The sequence below is a fragment of the Perognathus longimembris genome, chromosome 1 (genome assembly GCF_023159225.1).
Source record: "Perognathus longimembris pacificus isolate PPM17 chromosome 1, ASM2315922v1, whole genome shotgun sequence".
NCBI classification, from domain to species: domain Eukaryota; kingdom Metazoa; phylum Chordata; class Mammalia; order Rodentia; family Heteromyidae; genus Perognathus; species Perognathus longimembris.
In genome coordinates, this window is record NC_063161.1 from 75,217,457 (window position 1) to 75,240,665 (window position 23,209).

Here is a 23,209-nt window from a genome sequence, read left to right on the forward strand (position 1 = left end):
GTGATATCTTACAACCTGTTTTTCCATCCCTTGTCTAGGTCAGGTAGACCCATATGCAATATACAATGTATCAAGCACATATACAGTGTTCACAGACTTGGTCTCTACTGTCTCTCTATCTCCCTTTGTTAACAGTCATATATCAGGGAGATCATGCCCCTTTGTTTTCTGTGTTCTAGGCTTGTCTCACTCAACATTATTTGTTCGAGTTCTGACCATTTCCCTGCGAATAACAATATTTCACCATTCCTAATCGCTATGTAGTATTCCATTGTGTATAAGTACCATATTTTTTGGATCCATTCATCTGTGGAGGGGCATCTGGGTTGTTTCCAAATTTTGGCTATTGTGAATTGTGCCGCGATAAACATGGAAGTACAAATGTCCTTTTGATATCTTGGGTTTTGCTGTTTAGGATAGATGCCTAGGAGTGGTATGGCTGGCTCATAGAGTAGGACTATATTGAGCTTTTTGAGAAACCTCCATACTGTTCTCCAAAGTGGTTGTACTAATTTGCACTCCCACCAACAACCATTCAGGTCAATCTTGACAGTCCTACAAAGTAAAGCAAGCATGGCTGCCCTGTCCTGCCTCACACACCCACTGTGTGCATGAAGGACTTACACGGTGACTGGGAAGACGCCAGGGGAAGCCGTGAGCGTCATGCAGGCTGTGAACACCACCTGCTCACAGTGGCCATGAAGGGCACAGTCGTCAGAGCTCCAGGCTGCAGGCAGGGTAAAGGTTATGTTTATCTCCTCATGGGCTTCCCTGCCTGTAAGAGAGAAAACCAGGACTCAGTGAGCAAGCAGGTGAAACTCTCGGTTGTTCACCCTGCCTTTGTGGGACTTCTGAGCAGCAGTCTGGTCCCAACTCAGAGCGGTGGGGGGGGGGGGGGGGGGAGGGGAAGAGGAGGAGGGGGAAGGAAAGGGAGAGGGAGAGGGAAAAGGAGAGAGAAGAGAGAGAAGGAAAGTAGGAGAGGGGAGGGGAGGAAGGGGGAGAGGGAGAGGGAAAGGAGGGAGGGAAAGGAAAGGGGAGAGAGAGGGAGAGAGGAGGTCCACATCACATGGAAGCCCAGAAGCCTCCCACATCCTATCACCATGGGTATGGCTCTCCTTCCACAGGAGATGGACAGGCACCCACAATTCCCTTAAGGATTTCAAGCATAAAGGCTGTTCTTCCAGGCCAGGCCAGAGGAAGCCTCTGTGGCTTTCCCAGGCCTCTTCTGATCACTGTGTACCACCACAGCTCAGCACTGTCAGAGTGGTGCTAGGTGTCTACGGGGGATTACTTAACAAGCATTTATGTAGAGTTTCCTTTGTGCCAGGACTATTTTAAGTGCCCAATAGATGTGAAACTCATGCTATTTGTGTCTCTTCTATGTCCCCAAACCCAAGGGGACAAGACCTGATTGAAAGCTTGTCAAGCTCTCCTGGCAGAAAGCATTGCTGAGCTGATCACAACACAAGGCAAGGGAGATCCAGCCTAGCGTGCATAGGGTGGGTCCAGCCCTTAGAACAAGGGGACAAGCAGATAAATGGCAGAGCATTTGCAGAATGTACTGAAAAGTCCAATAGAATAAACCGGAGTATAGAGTGCTTGCCTAGCATGCATGAAGTCTTGGGTTCAATACCTCAGGCACACATAAGCAGAAAAAGCTGGAAGTGGTGCTGTGGCTCAAGTGGCAGACCAATAGCCTTGGGTACAAAGAGGCTCAGGGACAGTGCCCAGGCCCTGAGCTCAAGCCCCAGGACTGGCAAGAATATAAAGAAGAATAAACCGGAGTATAAGAGATATGGTTTTTAAAAAGTGGGTGCTGGAGCCACATGAATGCCCACCCCCAGTGGAAAACCGGAGAATAGCTCTGACTCCCCTAGAACCTTCCTTACCACTTGCTCACAGCTGTGTATGCGAGGTGTGTGTTCTATATGCTATGTGTTGCGTGCATATTATCTATTGTGTCATCTACTGCATGGGTTTGTGCTGTGTTCCTATGTGTGCTGCACTTGTGCACTATGTTGCATGTGCTCTGTGTCACATTATATGTGTGCCATGTGTGTTGTATATGCAGTGTTTATGTTTTGTTACATGTGTGGGATGTTTGTGTATATTACATGTATTGTTTGCTATGTACATATGCTATGTATACTATATGTGTTGCATGTGAATGCTGTGTTTGTTAGGTGCAGGTACTATGTGCATTAGAAGTATATATATGTTATTACATGTGTGTCATGTGTCTGTGCTACATGTTTGCTGTATGTTACATGTATAGTATGTGTGGTGAACATGATTATGTTACATACATGCTGCTTATTGCTCTTAGGTATTGTATATGCTATGTTACATGTATGGTTGTGTGTGTTGCATGTGTGCTGTGTGTCACATGTGACAAAACACAGAACTGCATGATCACTTTTTACTGTAACACACAATCTGCTGGACAGACAGCACGGCTCAGCGTCACACTGTGGGTCTCCCTTTCCGTTTTCAGCTTTGAAGTTTTTTGAGGCAAGGTCTCACTGTACTGCCCAGGCTTGCCTCCACTCCCACTCTTCTCAATCACCAGTGTGCCACATGGGCACTACCTCGCCAGATCCCTACCAGGGCAATGTAGGCAAGACCTCCAGTATGCACACCAGCCTCCCATCCTACTCGTGGCAGCAGGAAGTGGCGGGAGTATGCAGGGTGCATCACTGGTAGCTGTACCTTGGCCAGGCTCCTTCACTTTGCTACACGCATGTGCTATGTGATCCTAATCCTATCTCACCCTTGCAGGCAGGCACTCCACTGCATGAACCTCACCCCAGGCCTCTTTTGCTCAGGATTTTTCTGGATAGGATCTCATTCTGCCTGAGCTGGCCTCCAACTGTGATCCTCCCAATCTCTGCCTCCTGAATCACTAGGATTCCAGACAGGCATGTCCACCATACCTGACCCTAAATTTTAACATCTTACTATAGATATGCATATCTTACAACAGCAAGTGATTTTAAAACCATTACAATTATCTACATACATTTAATGCAGTCATGACAAATCTTTTTTTTTTTTTTTGGTCAGTCATGGGGCTTGAATTCTGGGCTGGGTGCTGTCCCTGAGCACTTCAGCTCAAGGCTAGTGCTCTAGACTTGAGCCACAGTGCCAATCCCGGTTTTCTGGTGGTTAATCGAAGATAGAGTATCACAGACTTTTCCTGCCCAGCCTGGCTTTGAGCCACAATCCTCAGATCTCAGCCTCCTGAGTAGCTAAGATTATAGGTATGAAACACCAGCACCCAGCTAGACATACCTTTTACATTGCTTTGGGGTATTTCTATTCTTTCTTTCTTTCTTTCTTTCTTTCTTTCTTTCTTTCTTCTCTCTCTCTCTCTCTCTCTCTCTCTCTCTCTCTCTCTCTCTCTCTCTCTCTCTCTCTCTTTCTTTCTTTCTTTCTTTCTTTCTTTCTTTCTTTCTTTCTTTCTTTCTTTCTTTCTCAGTCACTGGGCTTGAACACAGGGCCTGGGTGCTGTCCCTGAGCCTTTTTGTACTCAAGGCTAGCACTCTATCACTTGAGCCACAGTGCCACTTCTGGCTTTTCCTGTTTATGTGGTGCTGAGGAATTGAACTGGGGCCTCATGCATGCCCTTAAGTAAGCACTCTACCACTGAGCCACATTCCCAGCCCTGTGCTTTTTGATATTTTAAGGCTATATGACTCATCTGTTTTTTTCAATGCCACAAATAAAGATTTTTTTTTTAATTCCAAGTATCACTAGACCTGTATCAAACCTGTGTTGGTCTAGATTCAACTGTGTTAAGGCCCGTTAGGCCTCAGTTACTCCTCCTGGCACACCCCTCCTCACTAGGGTGGAGCCCAGGAGGGGCTGCAGAAGTTCCCCATCCATTCTTGGGAGCCTTTACCCTCAGCTATGTGGAACAGAGGAGCACCAGATTAGGAGACTTGGAGATAGCCCTACCTGCCTCTAAGCAAGAGGAGCACATAAGGGCTGGAGCTGTGCAGAGGGCGAAGGCAGATCCACACACAGCTAGCAAGAAAGCCTGAAAGGAAGCCCCCCTCCTCACGCACCTGAAAGTCCAATCTGATGGCCCAGGATGGTAGAGCACAGGTGGGTGACATTGCGTGAGTACCCTCCAAAGGGCCGGAGAGGGTCCAGGGTCAGGGTGATGGCCACTGAGATGTTGACGGGGCCTGAGTCCTCCAGGGCCTGTGGGGCCTGGGTGGACACTCGGGCCTGCCCACTGGTCACCATGCTCTCTGGAGTGGTAGTGTCATTTGACAGATGCTTCAGTGTCTCATTTTCTGATACACACAAGTCCAAATCATTAAACCGCAGCAGGAAAGTATTCCAGTCCTTCCGAGAAGGGAAATAAAGAGAAGAAACGTGAGCGATCCCAAGACCCCCGATGGGGGCAAGCCCTGCCTGGTGTGCCACCAGCTTATGTGGAAAACCATGATTCTGTCACACCAAATACGAGGCCTCATGCACTGCAAGCACTGTGGCACTCCTAGTCACTTTCCTCTTGGCAAACTATTCTCTACACTGGCATGAAGTTGTTTTATTATGTCTCCCTTTAAAAAGAAAATTATTGTAAAGGTGAAATACAGAGGGGTTACAGTTACATAAGGCAGGTACTTAAGTACATTTCTTTTTCAAAAGTGCTACCTCTTTCCTCATTTTCATCCAGTTTTTCCCTTGGCATGAGGATTTTAAACATGCATGACAGCAGACTTCAGGATAATGGTTATTTTAAATCCCACATATTATACATTAGAGAAAAAGCTGCCTCACCTGGGAATCAAACATTACAGTGTTAACAAAAGCAGTAATATATGAAAATCATTGGCATAATGTGCACAGCAGCTATAATTATTCATTCTGAAAATGAGGCCACCTTAGATAGGCCCTCAGGCCCATGCTGCCCATCCTGAGTCTTCTTCCTAGAGTGAGAAGAGCAGAAACTTCCAGCACTCCCTGTCCCCCTGGTCACAGGTTTTTGGTGTCCCCGCCTCCCAATGTAAAAATGTGTTTTATTCTTTCTTTTTTTTCTTGGCCAGTCCTGGGGCGTGGACTCGGGGCCTGAGCACTGTCCCTGGCTTCTTTATGCTCAAGGCTAGCACTCTGCCACTTGAGCCACAACAACACTTGTGGCCATTTTCTGTATATGTGGTGCTGGGGAATTGAACCCAGGGCTTCATGTATGCGAGGCAATCACTCTTGCCACTAGGCCATATCCCCAGCCCGTGTTTTATTCTTTAAAAGGGCTCAGGGTTTGGTTTTCATCAGGCTGCACACCTCTCTTCCCATGTCAGACTGGCTTCAGGCAGCAATACTTCATTAAATCCAAAACAACAACAAAAAGTTCTAATTTTGAGAGAAAGAAAATCCAGTTCTGAGAACATTAGTTTGTAGTTTAAAACAAAATAAGAACAAATGTTTCACGTTGCTTTATATACCCTTCTCACACAGAACCAGGAATGTAACTCTCCTTAGGCAGGTACTGACAACAATGGGCACAGTTGATAAAATTTAGAGCATGTCAAATGAAAAAGGGTTTTGATGGAATTGATCAATAGCCTTTATCTATATTTAGAAGGTATGATGTTCTGATCTTGAGTCTATATTATGTATCTACTGTCATGTTCAAAAATAGAAGAATTTTGGTTAGTACCATCTTTTTTTTTTTTACTTTAAAATTCTAGAATGAATGGCAAAAGCATTATTTATATCTTCTGGTTTGAGGGAGAAGAAAGTCTACAGATTTGCACATAAGTTAAAAATCAAAATTCTGGCAATAGGAAGCAGGCAGTTCACACAGCCAACCAGCGTGTGAGGTATTATCAGCAGTGTGAGACGAAGTCCCAGTCCATTCCTACTGGCCTCGCTCATACTACAAATGAGACACTTATAGCTCAGCACAGCAAATTCCAGTGGGACACAATGACTTGTAAGCCTGGAATCAGAGCCTTAGAAGCAGAGCAATACTAATCTGCAATTTTACTTTTACATGAAAAATAGTGTAAGAGCCCCCAATGAAGTCCCTCTACTGCGTTTGTCATTGCAGCCTGGTTGTAACTGCCTTCTGCAAATGAGAAAAATGTTGAATCCAGAGGAGAATCTGCAAACGTGCTACCATACCACCTCCCAAGCAACACAACCCCTTTGCTACTTACTCATCTGGGTTGCTTGGTATTGCTTGTTTACCCTGCCTTGTACAGCCTGTGGACACACACTCGCTAAGCACTGCTAAATCCAAACTGGTCGGGTTTTTTTTTTCACCTTATTTCAGAAAGAACCTAGTATGAAAATAAGGCAATCGGTGGCTAAGCTGAACTATATAGGGAGCAGTTTGGAAAATAACCAGGCATTTCTCAGGACCAAAATACTGTGAATTTGCTGTTGCTGTTTTGTTTCTGGAAATCTAGGGTACAAATACATCCTAAAATAATTTGAAGCTATAAACATTCTGACATAATTAGACAGTAAAGTCAGAATAGAGCTATAGCCCACAAATCTATAGTGTACCACTATGTACTAATTCACTGCCTAGACACATCTCCAGTAATGACCTGAGTTGTTTTCTTCAGCAAACAAGCTTCTGGGATACACATTTAGCCTCAATAGTTGAAAAAGATTTCTACTTTCAGCAAAGGTATAGAAGCACACCCCTCTTCAAATGCCATTTCACAGTCATTTAACAAAGGCTCCTTGCAAAACCATTTGGTGTAAACCAAATGAACAACTCATTTTGAGGGAGAAGGTAACAATCAGTACAAGAAATGTACCCAAGGCCTAACGTATGAAACTGTAACCTCTCTGTACATCACTTTGACAATAGATTAAAAAAAATAACAATAATAAAAAAGGGGGAAAAAAAGGCTCCTTCCTGGCTACTTTGCCTAATATTAGATTGGGTCTTTGAAGAAAAGAAACTAACATGAACACCTCATCCTCAGTAAAGACTAAAAACCACCTGGGTCATTCACATATATATGCATAACTGGATTTTTTGTTTCTTGGTGCTTTGTTTTTTCTCTTTAAAAGTGTCCAGGTCTTAAGGTTGCCAGACTGCACACACATCTACAGTAACAGGGTTTCTTTTCCATCTACAATGTTTATCAGGGAAAGACAAGGGGAAGGAGATAGGAGAAAAGAGGAAAAATAAGCTCCTCAACCCCACAAATCCCACCACAAGGTCTATGTGCCAAGCATAATGGAAGAATGTGCTCCCCAAATAGATGGTTCTGCACAGGTTAATATTTTGCTGGTTTTCCTTAGAGACCATTCTGAAAAAGTTTAAAAAAAAAAAAAAAAGGAGATTTTGAAATCATTCTATCGTGGCAGAAATTAAAACTCCAAAACTAGAAGCAAAATCATCCTTCACTGAATTAACCCCTTTTTCCATTCTCAAACATTTTATTCATGTTATGGAGGGACCTTTTTGGAGTTTTTTTGTCAGTCGTGGGGCTTGAACTCAGGCCTGGGTGCTGTGCCTGGGCTCTTCAGCTCAAGGCCAGCACTCTACCACTTGAGCCATAGCGCCACTTCCACCTTATTGGTTTCTTTCCTAATCATTAGGGATTGAGTACTACTACGTTGATGACAAAGGTAAGATTCCAATTCACATTTCCAGGTAGCAAGAGTTCCCTCTAAATGCCACAATCAAATAAGCCTTTGTTTGCTTCTCCCTTAGGTTGGTATTTCTCCAAGTAAAGCAGCTGTTTGGAATTGAATGCTTCCCTTCTTTTTTGTCTTATAAACTGAACTGAAACTTCATACTTCATTCCACATTCAATCAAGGCAAGTGCAACCCGCACATGTGCCCTTCCCAATCCTGCAACACAATGCCCTGCAACACAGCAACCTGGCTCTTCACAAAATTTGGGTTTTAACAGGTTCAGCCAATCACCTACTATCTGATTAGGGGGTGGAGCTCCAATATCAAATGGCCAATTTAGAATGTAGATTCCTTTTTTTGGCCAGTCCTGGGCCTTGAACTCAGGGCCTGAGCACTGTCCCTGGCTTCCTTTAGTTCAAGGCTAGCACTCTGCCACTTGAGCCACAGCGTCACTTTTGGCCGTTTTCTGTATATGTGGTACTGGCGAATTGAACCCAGGGCCTCATGTATACAAGGCAAGCTCTCTTGCCACTAGGCCATATCCCCAGCCCAGATTCCTTCTTTTTCAACTGGAGTTTTATCATATGTAGTATCACAAACTTGAACCAAAGTTGTCACCCCATACTTCTTAAGTTCCTCTGTGAATTTGTTGAGCATTAGCATTGGTAGGGTCATGAGTTATCAGGAAGCACATATTCTCAAAGGAGATCTCCACAGGGGCTGGACAATTCATTATGGCAAAAAGTGTGAGCATGCTTGTATAAGTGTGAAGGGGAAAATGAAAACCAAATCAATAAATCTTGAAATGTTCCACAGCAGAAAACATTTAAAAAGACCACTAAAATGCCTATTATTGGCCAGTATTTTCTCTATTCAACTTGTTTATTCCTTATGAAGCTTCTCTCTTCTAGATGGGCAAAAGTGTTAGAACCCACTTGAATCCAAATTCAACGTGGGCCTCAATGTCTGCAGATGTAGATACCTATGACTCCAAAATACAATCCAACTATATGCAAAACTTAAGCAGTCTTTACTACATTTAGGCACTAGTAAGACAAGTTAAAAGTGTTTTCCACTTTTGTTTACTTGGTAATTAATTTTAATGGAGTCATTAATAGAAATATGTTTCTAATTAAAAAGCCAACTATGATGAGGCCAGTCTCAGAGTGTCCAGATTCTTCAAGACAATGTTAATTATGGTACACAGAACCTCCAAGCTCAGGCTAGAAATGTGGCTTAGCAGTACAGTGCTTGCCTAGCATGCATGAAGCCCTGGGTTTGATTCCTCGTACCACATAAAACAGAAAAGGCCAGAAGTGGAGCTGTGGCACAAGTGGTAGAGTGCTAGCCTTGAGCAAAAGAATCTCAGGGACAGGGTCCAGGCCCTGAGTTCAAGCCCCAGGACTGGCAAAAACAAAACAACCCTCCAAGTTCACTTGTCAGCAAAAACGCTGTGCTGAGCCTGGCAGAAGTCTGCCCTCACACTCAGAATAGCCACAAATGTGCAATGCACATTCCAACAAAAAAGGCTGGTGAGCTGAGAACTGGGCACTGAAGTCCAACGGTGGCGGGAGTGAGGAGGTGCCTCTCTCCACCTCTCTCCTCAGTTACCTCCGTGGCGTTGAATCCCACCAGCCTCAGCGTGACACTCAGCCTGGCGACGGTGAGGACTACAGCACGTGTGCATGAGTCCATTCTGCTGCTGCTGCCTCCACTGCTGCATCTTCTGCTGTTGTCGTCACTGCACTGTGGCGTCAACTCACACCATGCCCTGCCACTGCCACTCCAGCTGCTCTTGGTCACAGGTTTTGCAGGAACAATTCCACAGGGGAGGGCACTAGTTGTTTTCATTCATTCATTCACCTACCTGTTGTGCTGAGGAGGGCCTAAGTGCTGCACGTGCAAGGCTGGTGCCCCACCACTGAACCACATCTCCAGCCTTTTATCACAGCCTAGACGAATGACTTAAAGCTTAGGCTACAGCTTTAGAAAACACATATGGCTAATTCTGTCCTAGACAAACAAACACCAACACAATAAAGGACTTGTTGGGCCCACATTAATGCAGCAGGAAACCAAAGGAGAGCTTACACTGGTAGAGGTAGCAAACCTAACCCGGCCCATTACAGAGTGTGGGAAACATGGCCCAATGTGAAGACGAGCAAAGATGCACTTCTGGTGCCACTAACAGTGCTGATGACTTAAAAATGCCACCTAAATAATCCCCATGGCCAAGCTATCTGTCATTAGAGCTTCAGTCCCCCAGAATGTGACATTTAGAGAGACTGTAGAGTAGCTGCAGCAATTAAGTTTCCCTGACAGGAGTGGAGCAGTCCCTTCTGGTCCTATGCTTCCACACTGTGGACATGAGGACACAGAGGCCCAGAGGAACTTGGGCTCTCCACTCCAAGGTAGAAACAGGAAGAATCCATGGAGAAAGAACATCAAGTCCTGAATCACCAACTCTCCTACAGCCTAAGAGATTACTACATCAATTAACTGAAAAAGAACCACAAAGGAATCATATGCCATGCTCTGCTGCCTCGTGGCACTGCTGGAACTGTGCTGAACCATGGGAAGCACTGTGGGCCAGTCCAGGTGACAGCTGAAGCACTGCTGGGTCAAAGGTACCATGTGACTCCAGCTCTGTGAGGAAGAAATGCCAGGATGCAGCACAGGTCTGGGTGTGCCCAGATGTTCATGCTAAGTATGGGCAAAGTATGTTTGTGTACATGTTAAGGCTTGCTTCCCAAGGTTCAGAAGAGAAGAAGAATTAAGCCAGCCATTATGGTTCTGATAAGAAACTCTTTGAGTTTCATGATAGAAATAAGTTACAGTATAACTGTATCAGAGTTCACATGGAAAGACTATCCCTGCCACCAAGATAGCCCACAATCTCAGAAGCATGGCACAGCAAAGCCTGTGCTGCCAGTTGCTCAGGCCTACAATACTAGCTGCTCAGGAAGCTGAGATCTAAGGGTCACAGTTCAAAGCTAGCCCAAGCAGGAAAGCCCTGGAGACTCTTACTCCAACTAACCACCTCAAAAAGCCAGAAGCAGAGCTGTGTCGCAATTGGTAGAGCACAAGCTTTGAGTTTAAAAGCTGAAGGACAGTGCCCAGGCCCTGAGTTCAAGTTACAGGACCAACACAAAATTTTTTAATTAAATTTTTTAAAAAGCACCTCAAAAATGAAAGAGAAAGAAAGAAACAGAGAGAGAGAGACAAATAGGCTAAGAGTGTAGAGCTCACTTGTAAAACATCAGCACACACAAGGCCCTCAGTTTGATTTCTAGTACTGCAGAAGAAAAGAGAGCCAGTCACTGGTGGCTCATCCGTAATCCTAGCTACTCAGGAAGTTGTGATCTGAGGATTACGGTTCACAACCAACCTGTGCAGGAAAGTCCATGAGATTCTCACCTCCAATTAACCACAAAAAAGCTGAAAGTAGAGCTGTGACTCAAGTGGTAAAGTACCTCAAGTGGTAAAGTACTAGCATTGAGCAAAAAAGCTCAGGAATTCAAGCTCCAACACACACACACACACACACACACACACGCACGCACGCACGCACACACACCCCTCACAGGTAATGTAAAAGAGAAAGATTTGGAAATTCTGCTTTTGAATTTCTTTAAGATCCCCTCTTGTCAGACTGAAAAAAACCCAGCTGAGTGCTGGTAGGCTGAGATCTGAGGAATGTAGCTCAAAGCCAGCACAGACAGAAAAGTCCCCGTGAGACTTCTTATCTCCAATTAACCACTTAAAACCCTGAAGTGGAGCTATCGTTCAAAGTGGGGGAGCACTAACTCAGGGACAGCACCCAGGCCCTGAGTTCAAGTCCCACAACCTACAAAGCCATGAGCAAAGCAGTGGGCCTGAAAAATTTGGGACAGTGTACCTCTGCCATTCCTGGTGACTTAATCTCCTTGATCTTGAAGAAGTAGCCCAGAGTCAGGAAGGCGATGGCCATGGCACTCACGCTGACCATGAAGACCACCAGCGGGGGCCGGCTACTGATGTGCAGCTTCAGGTTCTCCAGGGGGTTGATGCTCAGCATCATTCTCAGCAGCAGTCCCTGGAAGAAATCAATCCAAGGTTCGTGACTGACGCCAAAAGAAAGCTGTGACTCCCTTCCATTTCCCTTGATTGTATTAGGGATTCAAGTTGCTGAATCTGAAAAATGCCTGATCAATAAATGCACTGAAGACTAAACATGGTGTCTCGCACCTGTAAGTCTAGCTACTTGGGAGGCAAGGATCAGAGGAATCGAAGTTCAAGGCCAACCAGGGCAAAAAAGTTTGAGACTCCATCTCACTCAATGGTTGTGTGCAGTGGGGCACACTTGTCATCCCAGCTTCAGGGGAAGCACAAGTAGGAGGACCCCAGCCCAGGTGAGCAGGGGAATAAGAACATATCTCAAAGGACAAAGGTGAAAGAAGAACTAGAGGAGCGGCTCAAGTGGCAAAGCACCTTGACTTATAAGAGCGAGGCCCTGAGGTCAGAGTAGCATAAATGCATTCAAAAAATAAATCGCAAAGCAAATGCAATCATGCTTTTCAGTATGCACTATGTGGAAATCACCTATGTAACATGTGGGCAGGGATGGGAGGGGAAAAAAGAAGGAAAGAAAAGGAAGGGGTAGATGTTGTCAAAAAAAAAAAAAAGTGTACTCCTCACCTGACTTAAGAACTGGTAACCCTTGGCACAACACCTTAATAATAACAAAATTATATTCAAAATTATAATAATTCAAAAGACCAGAAGAAAAGCAAGTATGGGGAAGTATGCCCATAATCCCATCACTCAGGAGGCAGAGGCCTGAGGAATCATAAGCTGGAGGCCAATCAGGGCTACAGAGCAAGACCCAGGCCTGCCTGGGCCACACAGTGGGATACTGACACACAAAAGTAGAAGCAAAGATACCATATGTTAATTGACACTGCCTCTGAGTGGTTGTAGCTTGACAGACAGTGAATCTTCTAAATAATCTATAATAAAAACTACTGCTCCTATATCTCTTTAAAAAAAAAATGATTCAGGGCTGGGAATATGGCCTAGTGGTAAGAGTGCTTTCCTCGCATACATGAAGCCCTTGGTTGATTCCCCAGCACCACATATATAGAAAACAGCCAGAAGTGGCGCTGTGGCTCAAGTGGCAGAGTGCTAGCCTTGAGCGGGAAGAAGCCAGGGACAGTGCCCAGGCCCTGAGTTCAAGCTCCAGGACTGGCCAAAAAACAAAAACAAAAACAAAATGATTCAACCAGGATGATGTACACTGTAAATTCCCACACTGAGGAGACAGGGTTAGAAAGATCATGGTTCAATTCCAACCTGGGCAAAAAATAGCTGGTGACACCTCATTCAACAAACAATTGGATGCCACGGTTTCCAGCTATGTGGCAAAAGCACAAGATACTAGTCCCAGTGTAATCAAAGCAAAAGGGCTGGGTGTGGCACAGATGGTAGAACATTTGCCTATCAACTGCAAAATCCTGAATTCAAATCCCAATACCACCAAAAGCAATTTGTAAGTAGATCAATAATCTGACCAACACAGGCTGACAGGCCCTACCACTGAGAAGCCAGACAGGTTGCTGGTTTCCCCACATCCTCTCACTGAGTGCTTCAACATCTGGGCCTGTATCTGCCAAGCTAGGAATGGACTTATCTATTGCTTCCTGCCAAGATCCCCCAGCACCCTGCCACGCCTAAGATAAAGCCAATGACAGCTCCAATCATGGCCCAGGTCATGACTTGAAAGCCTGCCCACCTTCCCAACTGTGCCATCCACCTCCCCTTCTGCACTGGGCTTGGGGCACAGGGCCTGGCTGCCTCTCAGGAGCCACTGGCTTAATTTCTTGGGGGAAGTCATGTGGGACTGAAAGAGTCGAATATCAACCTGGGTTTTGGTGCTGGCTTCTAGCCCATGGACCTGGAATGCCTATCCTTTTACTTGGGTGTTCCTTCCTTAATTTCAACAATGTGGGCTGGGAATGTGGCTTAGTGGTAGAGTGCTTGCCTAGCATGTATAAAGCCCTGGGTTCAAGTCCTCAACACCACAAAAACAGAAAAAGCCAGAAGTGGCGCTGTGGTTCAAGTGGTAGAGCACTAGCCTTGAGCAAAAGAAGCTCAGGGACAGTGCCCAGGCCATGAGTTCAAGCCCCAGGACTGGCAAAAACAAAAAACTAATTTCAACCATGTTTTTCTGCATTCAGACTATAAACTGGCACTTGTGCTATTCTTTGGTATTTTATTCTCCCTATAGGTTTTGAACCTAATCTGAAAACTTGCTCACCCACCCTAGATGCTTTCCCCCCAACTCTACAGGCTTACGCTCCTAGCTGTTTTCTTCTTTCCTTGCCATGGGTGCTCTTCCACACCAGTGTCAGCACATGGGAGAGCCACATGGACACGGTACCCTGATGCGTGTGGGCTGCTCGGCGGCTGGGGCTGCAGCTGGGTACTTAGTGTGCATGTACTTAGTGTGCAGGAGGCCTGGGTTCACCCACTAGCAGAACCCCCAAATGAAGTTCACCCATGTGACCCCTTGCGTATCATGTCACCCCTCCTTTGTGGGGGGAATATTTTGTCTTCACACTCTAGGAGCACATAAAGATGAGCATGCTACAACAATATTAACAAAAGGCAACTTTTGGGGCTGGGAATATGGCCTAGTGGCAAGAGTGCTTGCCTCTTATACATGAAGCCCTGGGTTCAATTCCTCAGCACCACATATATAGAAAATGGCCAGAAGTGGCGCTGTGGCTCAAGTGGTAGAGTGCTAGCCTTGAGCAAAAAGAAGCCAGGGACAGTGCTCATGCCCTGAGTCCACGCCCCAGGACTGGCAACAAAAACAAAACAAATTAAAATGTCTGGGCCAGCTTCTAAATTCTACAGGCAAAACAACTCTCAAGAAAACCAGCAGCTACAAGCCAAGCTGTGCTAGCCTGTCTTCCAAAGAGCCCTCTGAGGTGTAAACAGAACTTCCCTTCCCCACAGGCAAACTCAGGCCTTAACAAGGCGATCATTACTAGCCCTGTGGCCGCAGGCTTGTAATTCCAGCTACTCAGCGGTAGAGATCAGAAGGACTGCAGTTTCAGGTCAGCCCAGGCAAAGTCAGGTAAGCAAGCTGGGCATGTGGACACTGATAACTCAACAATTCAGGAGACAAAAGGAGGAGGATCCCAGTGAGAGGCCTGGCCCAGGCAAAACACAAGCCAGTACCTGAAAAAAAAAAATCAACCCAGCACAACAATCGTGAGGGTACAGCTGAAGTGGTAGAATGCTTGCCTATCAACCAGGAAGACTTGAGTCCAAACCCATTTCCAAAAAAAGGAAAAGGAGAGTACATTATCATTATCCACACACTTTCTGACTTACTACTACATGTGAATACAGACACAATTACTGATGCTGTGTCTGAAAATGTACTCTCACCTCTCTAACACTCATCTCCCCCTGGCCAGTCACCGGCTGCAGCGGCTACCCACACACAGCACCTCTCCGGGAGGTGACACTGGGAGCCACCAAGGTCTTCTACACATCACCCACAGAGGCAGTGCAAGAGGTACGAGAGTGGAAACTCCACAGCCACACAGGACCGCCACCTGATCTGCATAGGGGCCCCAACACTACACCCTACACACACCCTGCAGGAATGCCCTCAGGCACACCCAGAGAGATCAGAAATGGCCTTTATACTCCAAACTGTAGCTCCCAGAAACTGAGCATCTTTTCTGGTTTTTATTGGCCTTGCAGGATCACTCAAAAGTGAATGGCTGACCTCTGACCTTTCATCTCTGGGGGTTAGTCTGTTTCTTATAAAGGTTTAGAAGTTCTTTTGTGGGGTTGGAGGTGTGGTTCAAGTGGTAGAGCGCCAGCCAATGAGCAAAAGCAAGCATCAGACAGTGAGTTCAAGTTCTGGTCTCAGACAAAAATAAAATTCTTTTGCTGCGTGCTGGTGGGTCCTGTCTGTAATCCTGGCTACTCAGGAGGCTGAGATCTGAGGATCTCAGTTCAAAGCCAGCCCAGGCAGGAAAGTCTGTGAGAATCTTATCTCCAATAAACTACTCAGAAAAGCCAGAAGTAGCTCTCTGGCTCTGGCTCAAGTGGTAGAGGACTAGCCTTGAGCAAAAGCAGCTCAGGGACAGCACCTAGGCCCTCAGTTCAAGCCCTGGGACCAGAGAAAGGAAGGAAGGAAGGGAGGGAGGGAGGGAGGGAGGGAGGGAGGGAGGGAGGGAGGGAGGGAGGGAGGAATACTGGAAGTGGTGTTGTAAGGGCTAACCTGAGAACCTGAGTGACTAAATATAAGTTTTAGTGTTAAAATTATACCAGTTTCTAAACTCTGGTGATGACTCCATGCTAGAGGGCTGCACCCCCATCCATGAGACTAGTTTCTTGTAGTTTGACATTTAAAAATATAGGGAGCCCTTGTTCCCCTCTGTACCTGGATAGCAACCATGGTAACGGACAGTTAAAAAATGATCACAGTCACAGACTATAGAAATAACCATAATAGGGGCTGGGGATATAGCCTAGTGGCAAGAGTGCCTGCCTCAGATACACGAGGCCCTAGGTTCGATTCCCCAGCACCACATATACAGAAAACGGCCAGAAGCAGCGCTGTGGCTCAAGTGGCAGAGTGCTAGCCTTGAGCGGGAAGAAGCCAGGGACAGTGCTCAGGCCCTGAGTCCAAGGCCCAGGACTGGCCAAAAAAAAAAAAACAAAAAAAAAGAAATAACCATAATAGTAGTAGGAATGCCATGGTAACTGTTGGGTTGGTTTACTTATGATTGAGTACTGGATTGTTTTAGCCTGCTCAAGCTTGCTTAGTGGTAATGGGAAAACATGGTGGCAATTGTTAAAATAAAGTTGGTACTAGGTCAGCCTGACCAGAATTCTGCTTCTGTAAACAGCTTGCTTATTTGTGACTTGAGCTACCCCCTGCATTAACCCCCTGCATCAGTGCTACGTGACCACCTGCTGTCATTTCCTGATACCCGTTATCAAAGCCAAAATAGATAAATGAAAGGGTAGATAGCCAATAGAAATAGGACAAGACTTGCTTGCTAAGTGCCATCCAATCAAGTATCTGCCAAGTTGGAAATACCCTGGCCCTGTTGTAATCACAATAAAAATGCTGCCTGAGGGTCAGGGCTCTCAATCCAGATCCATTGCCTCTGTGAAGGTTGAGAGTCCAGGCTCCAGCTTGTAATAAAGACACTCTCGTGCGTTTGCATCAGAATCGGCTCCTTGGTGGTCTTTGGGGACCCAAAATCTAGGCATAACAGTGCTGTGGCTCAAAGTGGTAAAGCGTTAACCTTGAGCAAAAGAGCTCAGGAACAGTGCTCAAGTTCAAGCCCCACAAGCAACAAAAAGAAAGAAAGAAAAAAATTCCTTGCTTTGGATTCTGAGCTTTTAACAAGTTTAGCTCTTTTTTTAATGAGGTTATAGTAGGCTTCTCATACAAAATATTCTTGGTACTTCTAACAACTCTTCTGAGATATAACCATTCACCCATTTAAATCATACAATCCAATGGTTTTCAATATATTCATACAACGGATAATATCACAAACAAGAGGCTTTAATTTTTTACTGTCTTCATGGTTCTTGAAGGGCTTCCACCCCTTGCACTGGCTCTGGGTGACCATTTGGGACCCTTGTTCTGGGCATTTCAAATGAACACAGTCACACACTTCACTCAGCATGAATCCATCAAGGCTGAGCCACACTGCACTCAGTGTCCCCATCAGCCCCCGCTTTCCTCCTCCTCACTGCAAAGACAGACCACTGCACAAAAGAGTTTACCCTTACCACTCTAGCTATCGTGCACAACCCCACTAGAATGTGTGTGAACCTGTGGGGACACCTCACTGTGGCTGCCAGCAGAACTGCCAGGCACTACCTGACTGCTCTGCTCTTTCCAAAGAAGAATATACACTGTTGATGGGAGTGTAAACTTGTTTAACCACTCTGGAAAGCAGTTGGGAGACACCTCAAAAAACAAAACATTGGCTGGGGATGTGGTTTAGTAGTAGAGAGCTTGCCTAACATGCATGAAGTCGTGTTCAATTCCTCAGTATCACATAAACAGAAAAAGCCAGAAGTGATACTGTGGCTCAAGTGGTAGAGTGCTTGCCTTGAGCAAAAGCACCTCAAGGACAGTGCACTGGCCCTGAGTTCAAGCCCAAGGACTGACAAAACAAACAACAACAACAACAAAAAACCAACATTGAAGTAGCCTTTGATCCAGCAATTCCACTCTTGGGCACTTACCCAAAACATTACAAGTCAGGATACAGTAAAGCCAACAGCAAAACCATGTCCCTTGCTGCCCTATTCACCACAGCCAAAGTATGGAATCAGCCTAGATGCCCCTCAATGGGCAGATGGGTCAAGAAGATATGGTATATACACACAATGGAATTCTACTCATCCATTAGGAGGAATGGTATTATATCATTTCCAGGGAAATAGAAGGACCTGGAAAAAATTAAGTGAAGCAAGTCAGGCCCAGAGACAAAGGATGCATGTTTCCCCTGATATGAAGAAGCTAGATCTGTACATATACAAGTAAACATGAGGATTACATGCAAGTGCACACAAATGAATTTGCAGGGGAGAATTCAAATGGTCTAATTCCTTAGAAAAACTAACTCACAGTCCAACAAAATGAATAGCAGGAGACTGATACTTGAAAAGGGGGGAGTGGAAAAGCCAGGCACTGGTGGCTCATGCCTGTCATCCTAGCTACTCAGGAGGCTCAGATCTGAGGACTGCAGCTCAAAGTCAGCCCGAGCAGGAAAGTCTGTGAGACTCTTATCTCCAATTAAACACCAGAAAACTGGAAGTGTTACTATAGTTCAAATGGTAGAGTCTAGCTTTGAGCTGAAGAGCTCAGAGACAGTGCCCAGGCCCAGAGTTCAAGCCCTACAACCGATAAAAAAAAGAAAAGAAAAGAAAGGGAGGCCAAGAGGCAGGGCACAGACAAATGGAGAGAGGAAGGGGGTAAGAAGACGGTCATAATATTTAATGCATATCCTACAAAATTAAGAACGAAAAAAGGGTGACATCAATCAAAATGAATTGTACTCATAAAGTGATTTGATGGATGGTAACTCCTTTATACAACTACTTAAAAATAATAAATACATATATACATTTTTAGGCGGTTTTAATACAGGGAGAGAGGAAAAGGGAGCTAAAAAAATTTAGGTCCAAAATATAAGGAGATTAATATCCATAATACACAGAGAACTCAAAAATTAAACAGCAAGAATAATTCAACTAATAAGTGGGTAAGCAAACTGAGCCGAGGGTCCTCAAAAGAAGAATACAAATGGCTGACAGATACATGTAGGAATATTCAACATCCTTAGCCATTAGGAAATGCAAATCTTCAGTTCTCCAACAGGGAACAAAAACAAAACCCACTAAGAGTCCATCTCACCCCAGTCAAAATGGCAATCATTAACAAAACAAAAAAAAAGAACATAATGCTGAAGAGGATGCCAGGGAAGAGGGAACCGCACACATCTTAAGTGAGAATGTGCACTAGCGCATCCACCACATAAGTCAATGTAGAGCTTCCTCAGAAGTGTAAACACGGGCCTTGGACCATGACATTCTACTACTGGCATGTGCCCAAAGGAGGGTTAGCCAACACCAGAAAGACACCTGCACAACTGTGTTCACCGTATCACTGCTCACAACAGCCAAACAATGGAAATCTGTAGAAAAATGGATGCAAATGGAAGACATCAGACTGAGCAAAACAAACTCAAAAAGCAAAATATTGTGTTTTCACTCATGTGTGGAAGTTAGACCTAAGAGGCATTTATATAGAGAGACATGTGTATATCCCTTCCCATGCTTATATACATGGATAACACAGAACATGAATCTAACTAAGGGACTTTCTTAGGAGATGAGGAAGGGGAAAGAAAAAAAGAATAGAGTATCCTGAGTAAATGTCCATGCTGAAAACAAAGAACTGGCTACTGAGGCATTCACTCAGGAGTGTTGGAAATGGTGACTTGCAGTAACAGCAGGGGACTGGCTCATTGCATCTCCTCAGGAGGAAAATAAGCAGCCATCAAAAACAGCATAGAAGGGGCTGGGGATATGGCCTAGTGGCAAGAGTGCTTGCCTCCTATACATGAGGCCCTGGGTTCAATTCCCCAGCACCACATATACAGAAAATGGCCAGAAGTGGCCCTGTGGCTCAAATGGTAGAGTGTTAGCCTTGAGCAAAAAGAAGCCAGGGACAGTGCTCAGGCCCTGAGTCCAAGCCCCAGGACTGGCCAAAAAAAAACAGCATAGGAAACACAGATCCTGCCCCTTCACATTCTTGGAGGACTGTTTCCAGGGCCCCACCATTCCACTGACATCAAGAGTTCAAAACGCATGGTGTCTCCTCAGAGCCCAAGCCTACGGCTGCAGTCACACAAATCTTTCTTTTTTTTTTTTTTGTGCCGGTCCTGGGGCCTGGGTGGGTGCTGTTCCTGAGTTTTTGTGCTCAAGGATGATGATCTACCATTTGATCCACAGCTCAACTTTTACAGCTTTTTTTAGTAGCTAGAGATAAGAGTGTCACAGACTTTCCTGCCAGGGCTGGCTTCAAACCTTGATCCTCAGATCTCAGCCTGCTGAGTAGCTAGGATTAGAGGGGTGAGCCACAGGTGCCCTGCCACATTGTCCTCTTTTTGTTTTGGTTTGGTTTTTTCTTTGCCAGTGCTGGGGCTTGAACTGAGGGCCTGAGCACTGTCCCTGGCTTCTTTTTGCTCAAGGCTAGCACTCTGCCACTTGAGCCACAGCACCACTTCTGGTTTTTTCTATATATGTAGTGCTGAGGAATCGAACCCAGGACTTCATGTATACGAGGTGAGCACTTTACCACTAGGCCATATTCCCAGTCCCCATTGTCCTCTTTCTAATCACAGTGAAGCCCAGAGCCTCACGTATGTGAAGTGAGAACCCTCTCCTTAGGCTTCCTCCAGTCCCATTTCTAATCATTTTCAACAATAATAAAATCCACCAATGTAACCATTAACTGATCCTGCTGACTTAGTAATAAAAACACAGCTTCATAAAATTTTAATTCCATTCACTAATGAAGACAACAGGCAGGGAAAACGATGGAATTATAAATAGTTTTATCTACTTTTTGTTCCACCATGCTGGGATAGAACCTGGGGCCTATATGTCACTCAGAAGGGTCTACTCCTGAACTACACCCAAGCTCAAGGATGCTTCAGCAAATACATCTGGAATAAACAAAGTAGAAAACAGGACCATCCTACCAGTTCTGGTGCTAAGGTTCCCTTAACTTGATTCCATCAGTAGTGCATGCTCTGTAAGCAGCTCAAGCACAAGTAGGAGTCACTGACCCAGGGGAGGGACAGTGACCAGTACCGGCACCTAGCACAGCACAGAGGGACAGGACGGCTGCAGGGCAGGGAGAAGGAGGGAGGGGACCCACCCAAGCAGCTGACCAAGAACCCCATTAGAGAACAAGAAAAGGTCCTACCATGCCCTCAGGGGAGACTGGGGAAGAGGGTGGAGGCTGGCAGAGGCTGAACTCTGTGGTTCAGGACTGGCCTGGGCTGAATGGGGCTCACTTCTCATGACTCAGAAAACACATGCAAGAAAGATGCAGTGTGGAAAAGAGGAAACCCACACACAGAATTGTACAATCTGATTAAAATATTTATTAGACAGGAAGTAAATTAACATAATGAAGCCTCCAGGCCTGTGGGGCTTATCTATCTCTGTCTCCATCTCTGTCTCTCATGTACTTTAACTTTTCTCACATGACTACTTGCTCAAGTTTTCAAATAGGTGTATTCTAGTTTAACCTGGTCTCTTTGGACTGGGGAAGGAGTCTAGATTCCCAGACGTACTTCCTACATAGTGTCAACACTTTACCTAAGGTGTTCTCACTTAAGGTATACTAAGGTACCACCTGTGCCCAGAACCAAACTTCCCTTTACAGGACAACAAAAACACCATTCACCCTCCACTAGACTCTGTACCTTAGGCTAACGAGGAACTTCTCATAGTAGACACACCACGACTGGGAGTGGGAGAATGGGAAAAGAGTGGCAGACCCCCATGAGAAACAGTCGGGCCTTGGGCAGACAGGAGCAGGTTTCCAGATGGGGGAGAAGGTAAGGCTGGGGTGTGGCTCAAAGTAGAGCAAGGCCTGGGTTCCATCCCTGCCACGTCTGAGCTGCAACAGCCTCATATATAGTGCTGAACCTGAGCCTCATAAAAAAAATCCAGTAACCCAACGGCAGCTGCCCCAGAAGAGCTGAGGCAGAGCGCCTGCTGGGGTTAAAAGGCATGCACCCACGCAGCCTGTCACAGAGGGGCGGGAGGCAGTCATGGAGGTGGAGGACCTGGCCACACAGGTGGGAAACACAGTCACGCAGGTGGGGGGACGTGGTCACAGGAGTGAAGGATGTGGTCACAGAGGTGGAGGATGAGGTCACAGAGGTGGAGGACCCAGTCACAGAGGTGGGGGCATGTGGTCACAGAAGTGGAGGACCTGGTCAGAGGTGGGTCACAGAGGTGCAGGACACAGTCTCAGATGTGTAGGTCGCAGTCACAGAGGTGGGGGGACATGATCACAAGAGTAGAGGAGGTGGTCACGGGGTGGGGAATGAGGTCACAGAGGTGGAGGACCCGGTCACACAGGTGGGGGGATGTGGTCACAGGGTGGGGAATGAGGTCACAGAAGTGGAGGACCTGGTCAGAGGTGGGTCACAGAGGTGGGGGAATATAGTCATAGAGGTGCAAGACAGGGTCACAGAGGTGTAGGACGCAGTCACAGAGGTGGGGAGACGTGGTCACAGAGGTGTGGGACACAGTCACAGAGGTGGAGGACAAGGTCACAGAGGTGGGAGGATGTGGTCACGGAGTGGAGGACAAGGTCACAGAAGTGGAGGACCTGGTCAGAGGTGGGTCACAGAGGTGGGGAAATGTAGTCACCACAGGACGCGGTCACAGAGGTGAGGGGATGTGGTCACAGAGGTGCAGGACAAGGAAACAGGTGGGGAGACGTGGTCACAGAGGTGGAGGATGCAGTCACAGAGGTGGGGGACATGGTCACAGAGGAGGGGAAGACACAGCAGACCTTCAGAGACAGGGAGCAGGGCTCTACATGGTTCTGGCCATCTGAGAGGCCACGCTCAGGCCTCAGCCTCAGTTCTCCCTCCTGCCTAGAGCCTGGTGACAGCAGCCCTGCTGAGGGCCTCACCTCACCACTTCCTCCTTGATGGTCTCCCCTCTGGCTCCCCAGCTCCAGCTGGATCTCTGTTCCACCAGGGTCAGTCAGGGCTTCAGGCCCTGCAACCTCTTTCCTTTCAGATCTCATACCTACATGGCCTGCGAGGCTATCAGTCAACAACCAGGGCCTCAGCCAGCCATCGACTCTCTGCTCTCCTGCATCCAAACAGCTACCAAGTTTCCATCTTCAAAAGACACAATTAACTCCAGTCCATCCTCAGTCACAGAAACTCCAAATGCAGACTGCTCACACGGCCTCTCATGGCCATGATGCCATCTCCACACTTCTCCAAAGGGACT

The 23,209-nt window shown here is 46.1% G+C and overlaps 1 protein-coding gene and 1 long non-coding RNA gene across 2 annotated transcripts in view; one reads left to right on the top strand and one right to left on the bottom strand.

Moving 5' to 3' along the window:
• The window catches only part of Tmem248 (transmembrane protein 248), a 29,808-nt gene that overhangs the window by 4,208 nt on the left and 2,391 nt on the right, over nucleotides 1-23,209 (bottom strand). The window contains exons 2-4 of the mRNA XM_048329635.1: nucleotides 11,517-11,693; nucleotides 4,068-4,353; nucleotides 625-775 (exon numbers count right to left, since the gene is read on the bottom strand). Of these exons, the coding sequence (XP_048185592.1) occupies nucleotides 625-775; nucleotides 4,068-4,353; nucleotides 11,517-11,678 (599 nt within the window). The 5' untranslated portion in view covers nucleotides 11,679-11,693. The remainder of the gene's footprint in view (nucleotides 1-624; nucleotides 776-4,067; nucleotides 4,354-11,516; nucleotides 11,694-23,209) is intronic.
• LOC125338812 lies at nucleotides 20,675-22,529 on the top strand. Its single transcript, XR_007208366.1, has 3 exons — nucleotides 20,675-22,151; nucleotides 22,289-22,392; nucleotides 22,457-22,529. It is a non-coding gene; the product is annotated as an uncharacterized LOC125338812 (long non-coding RNA).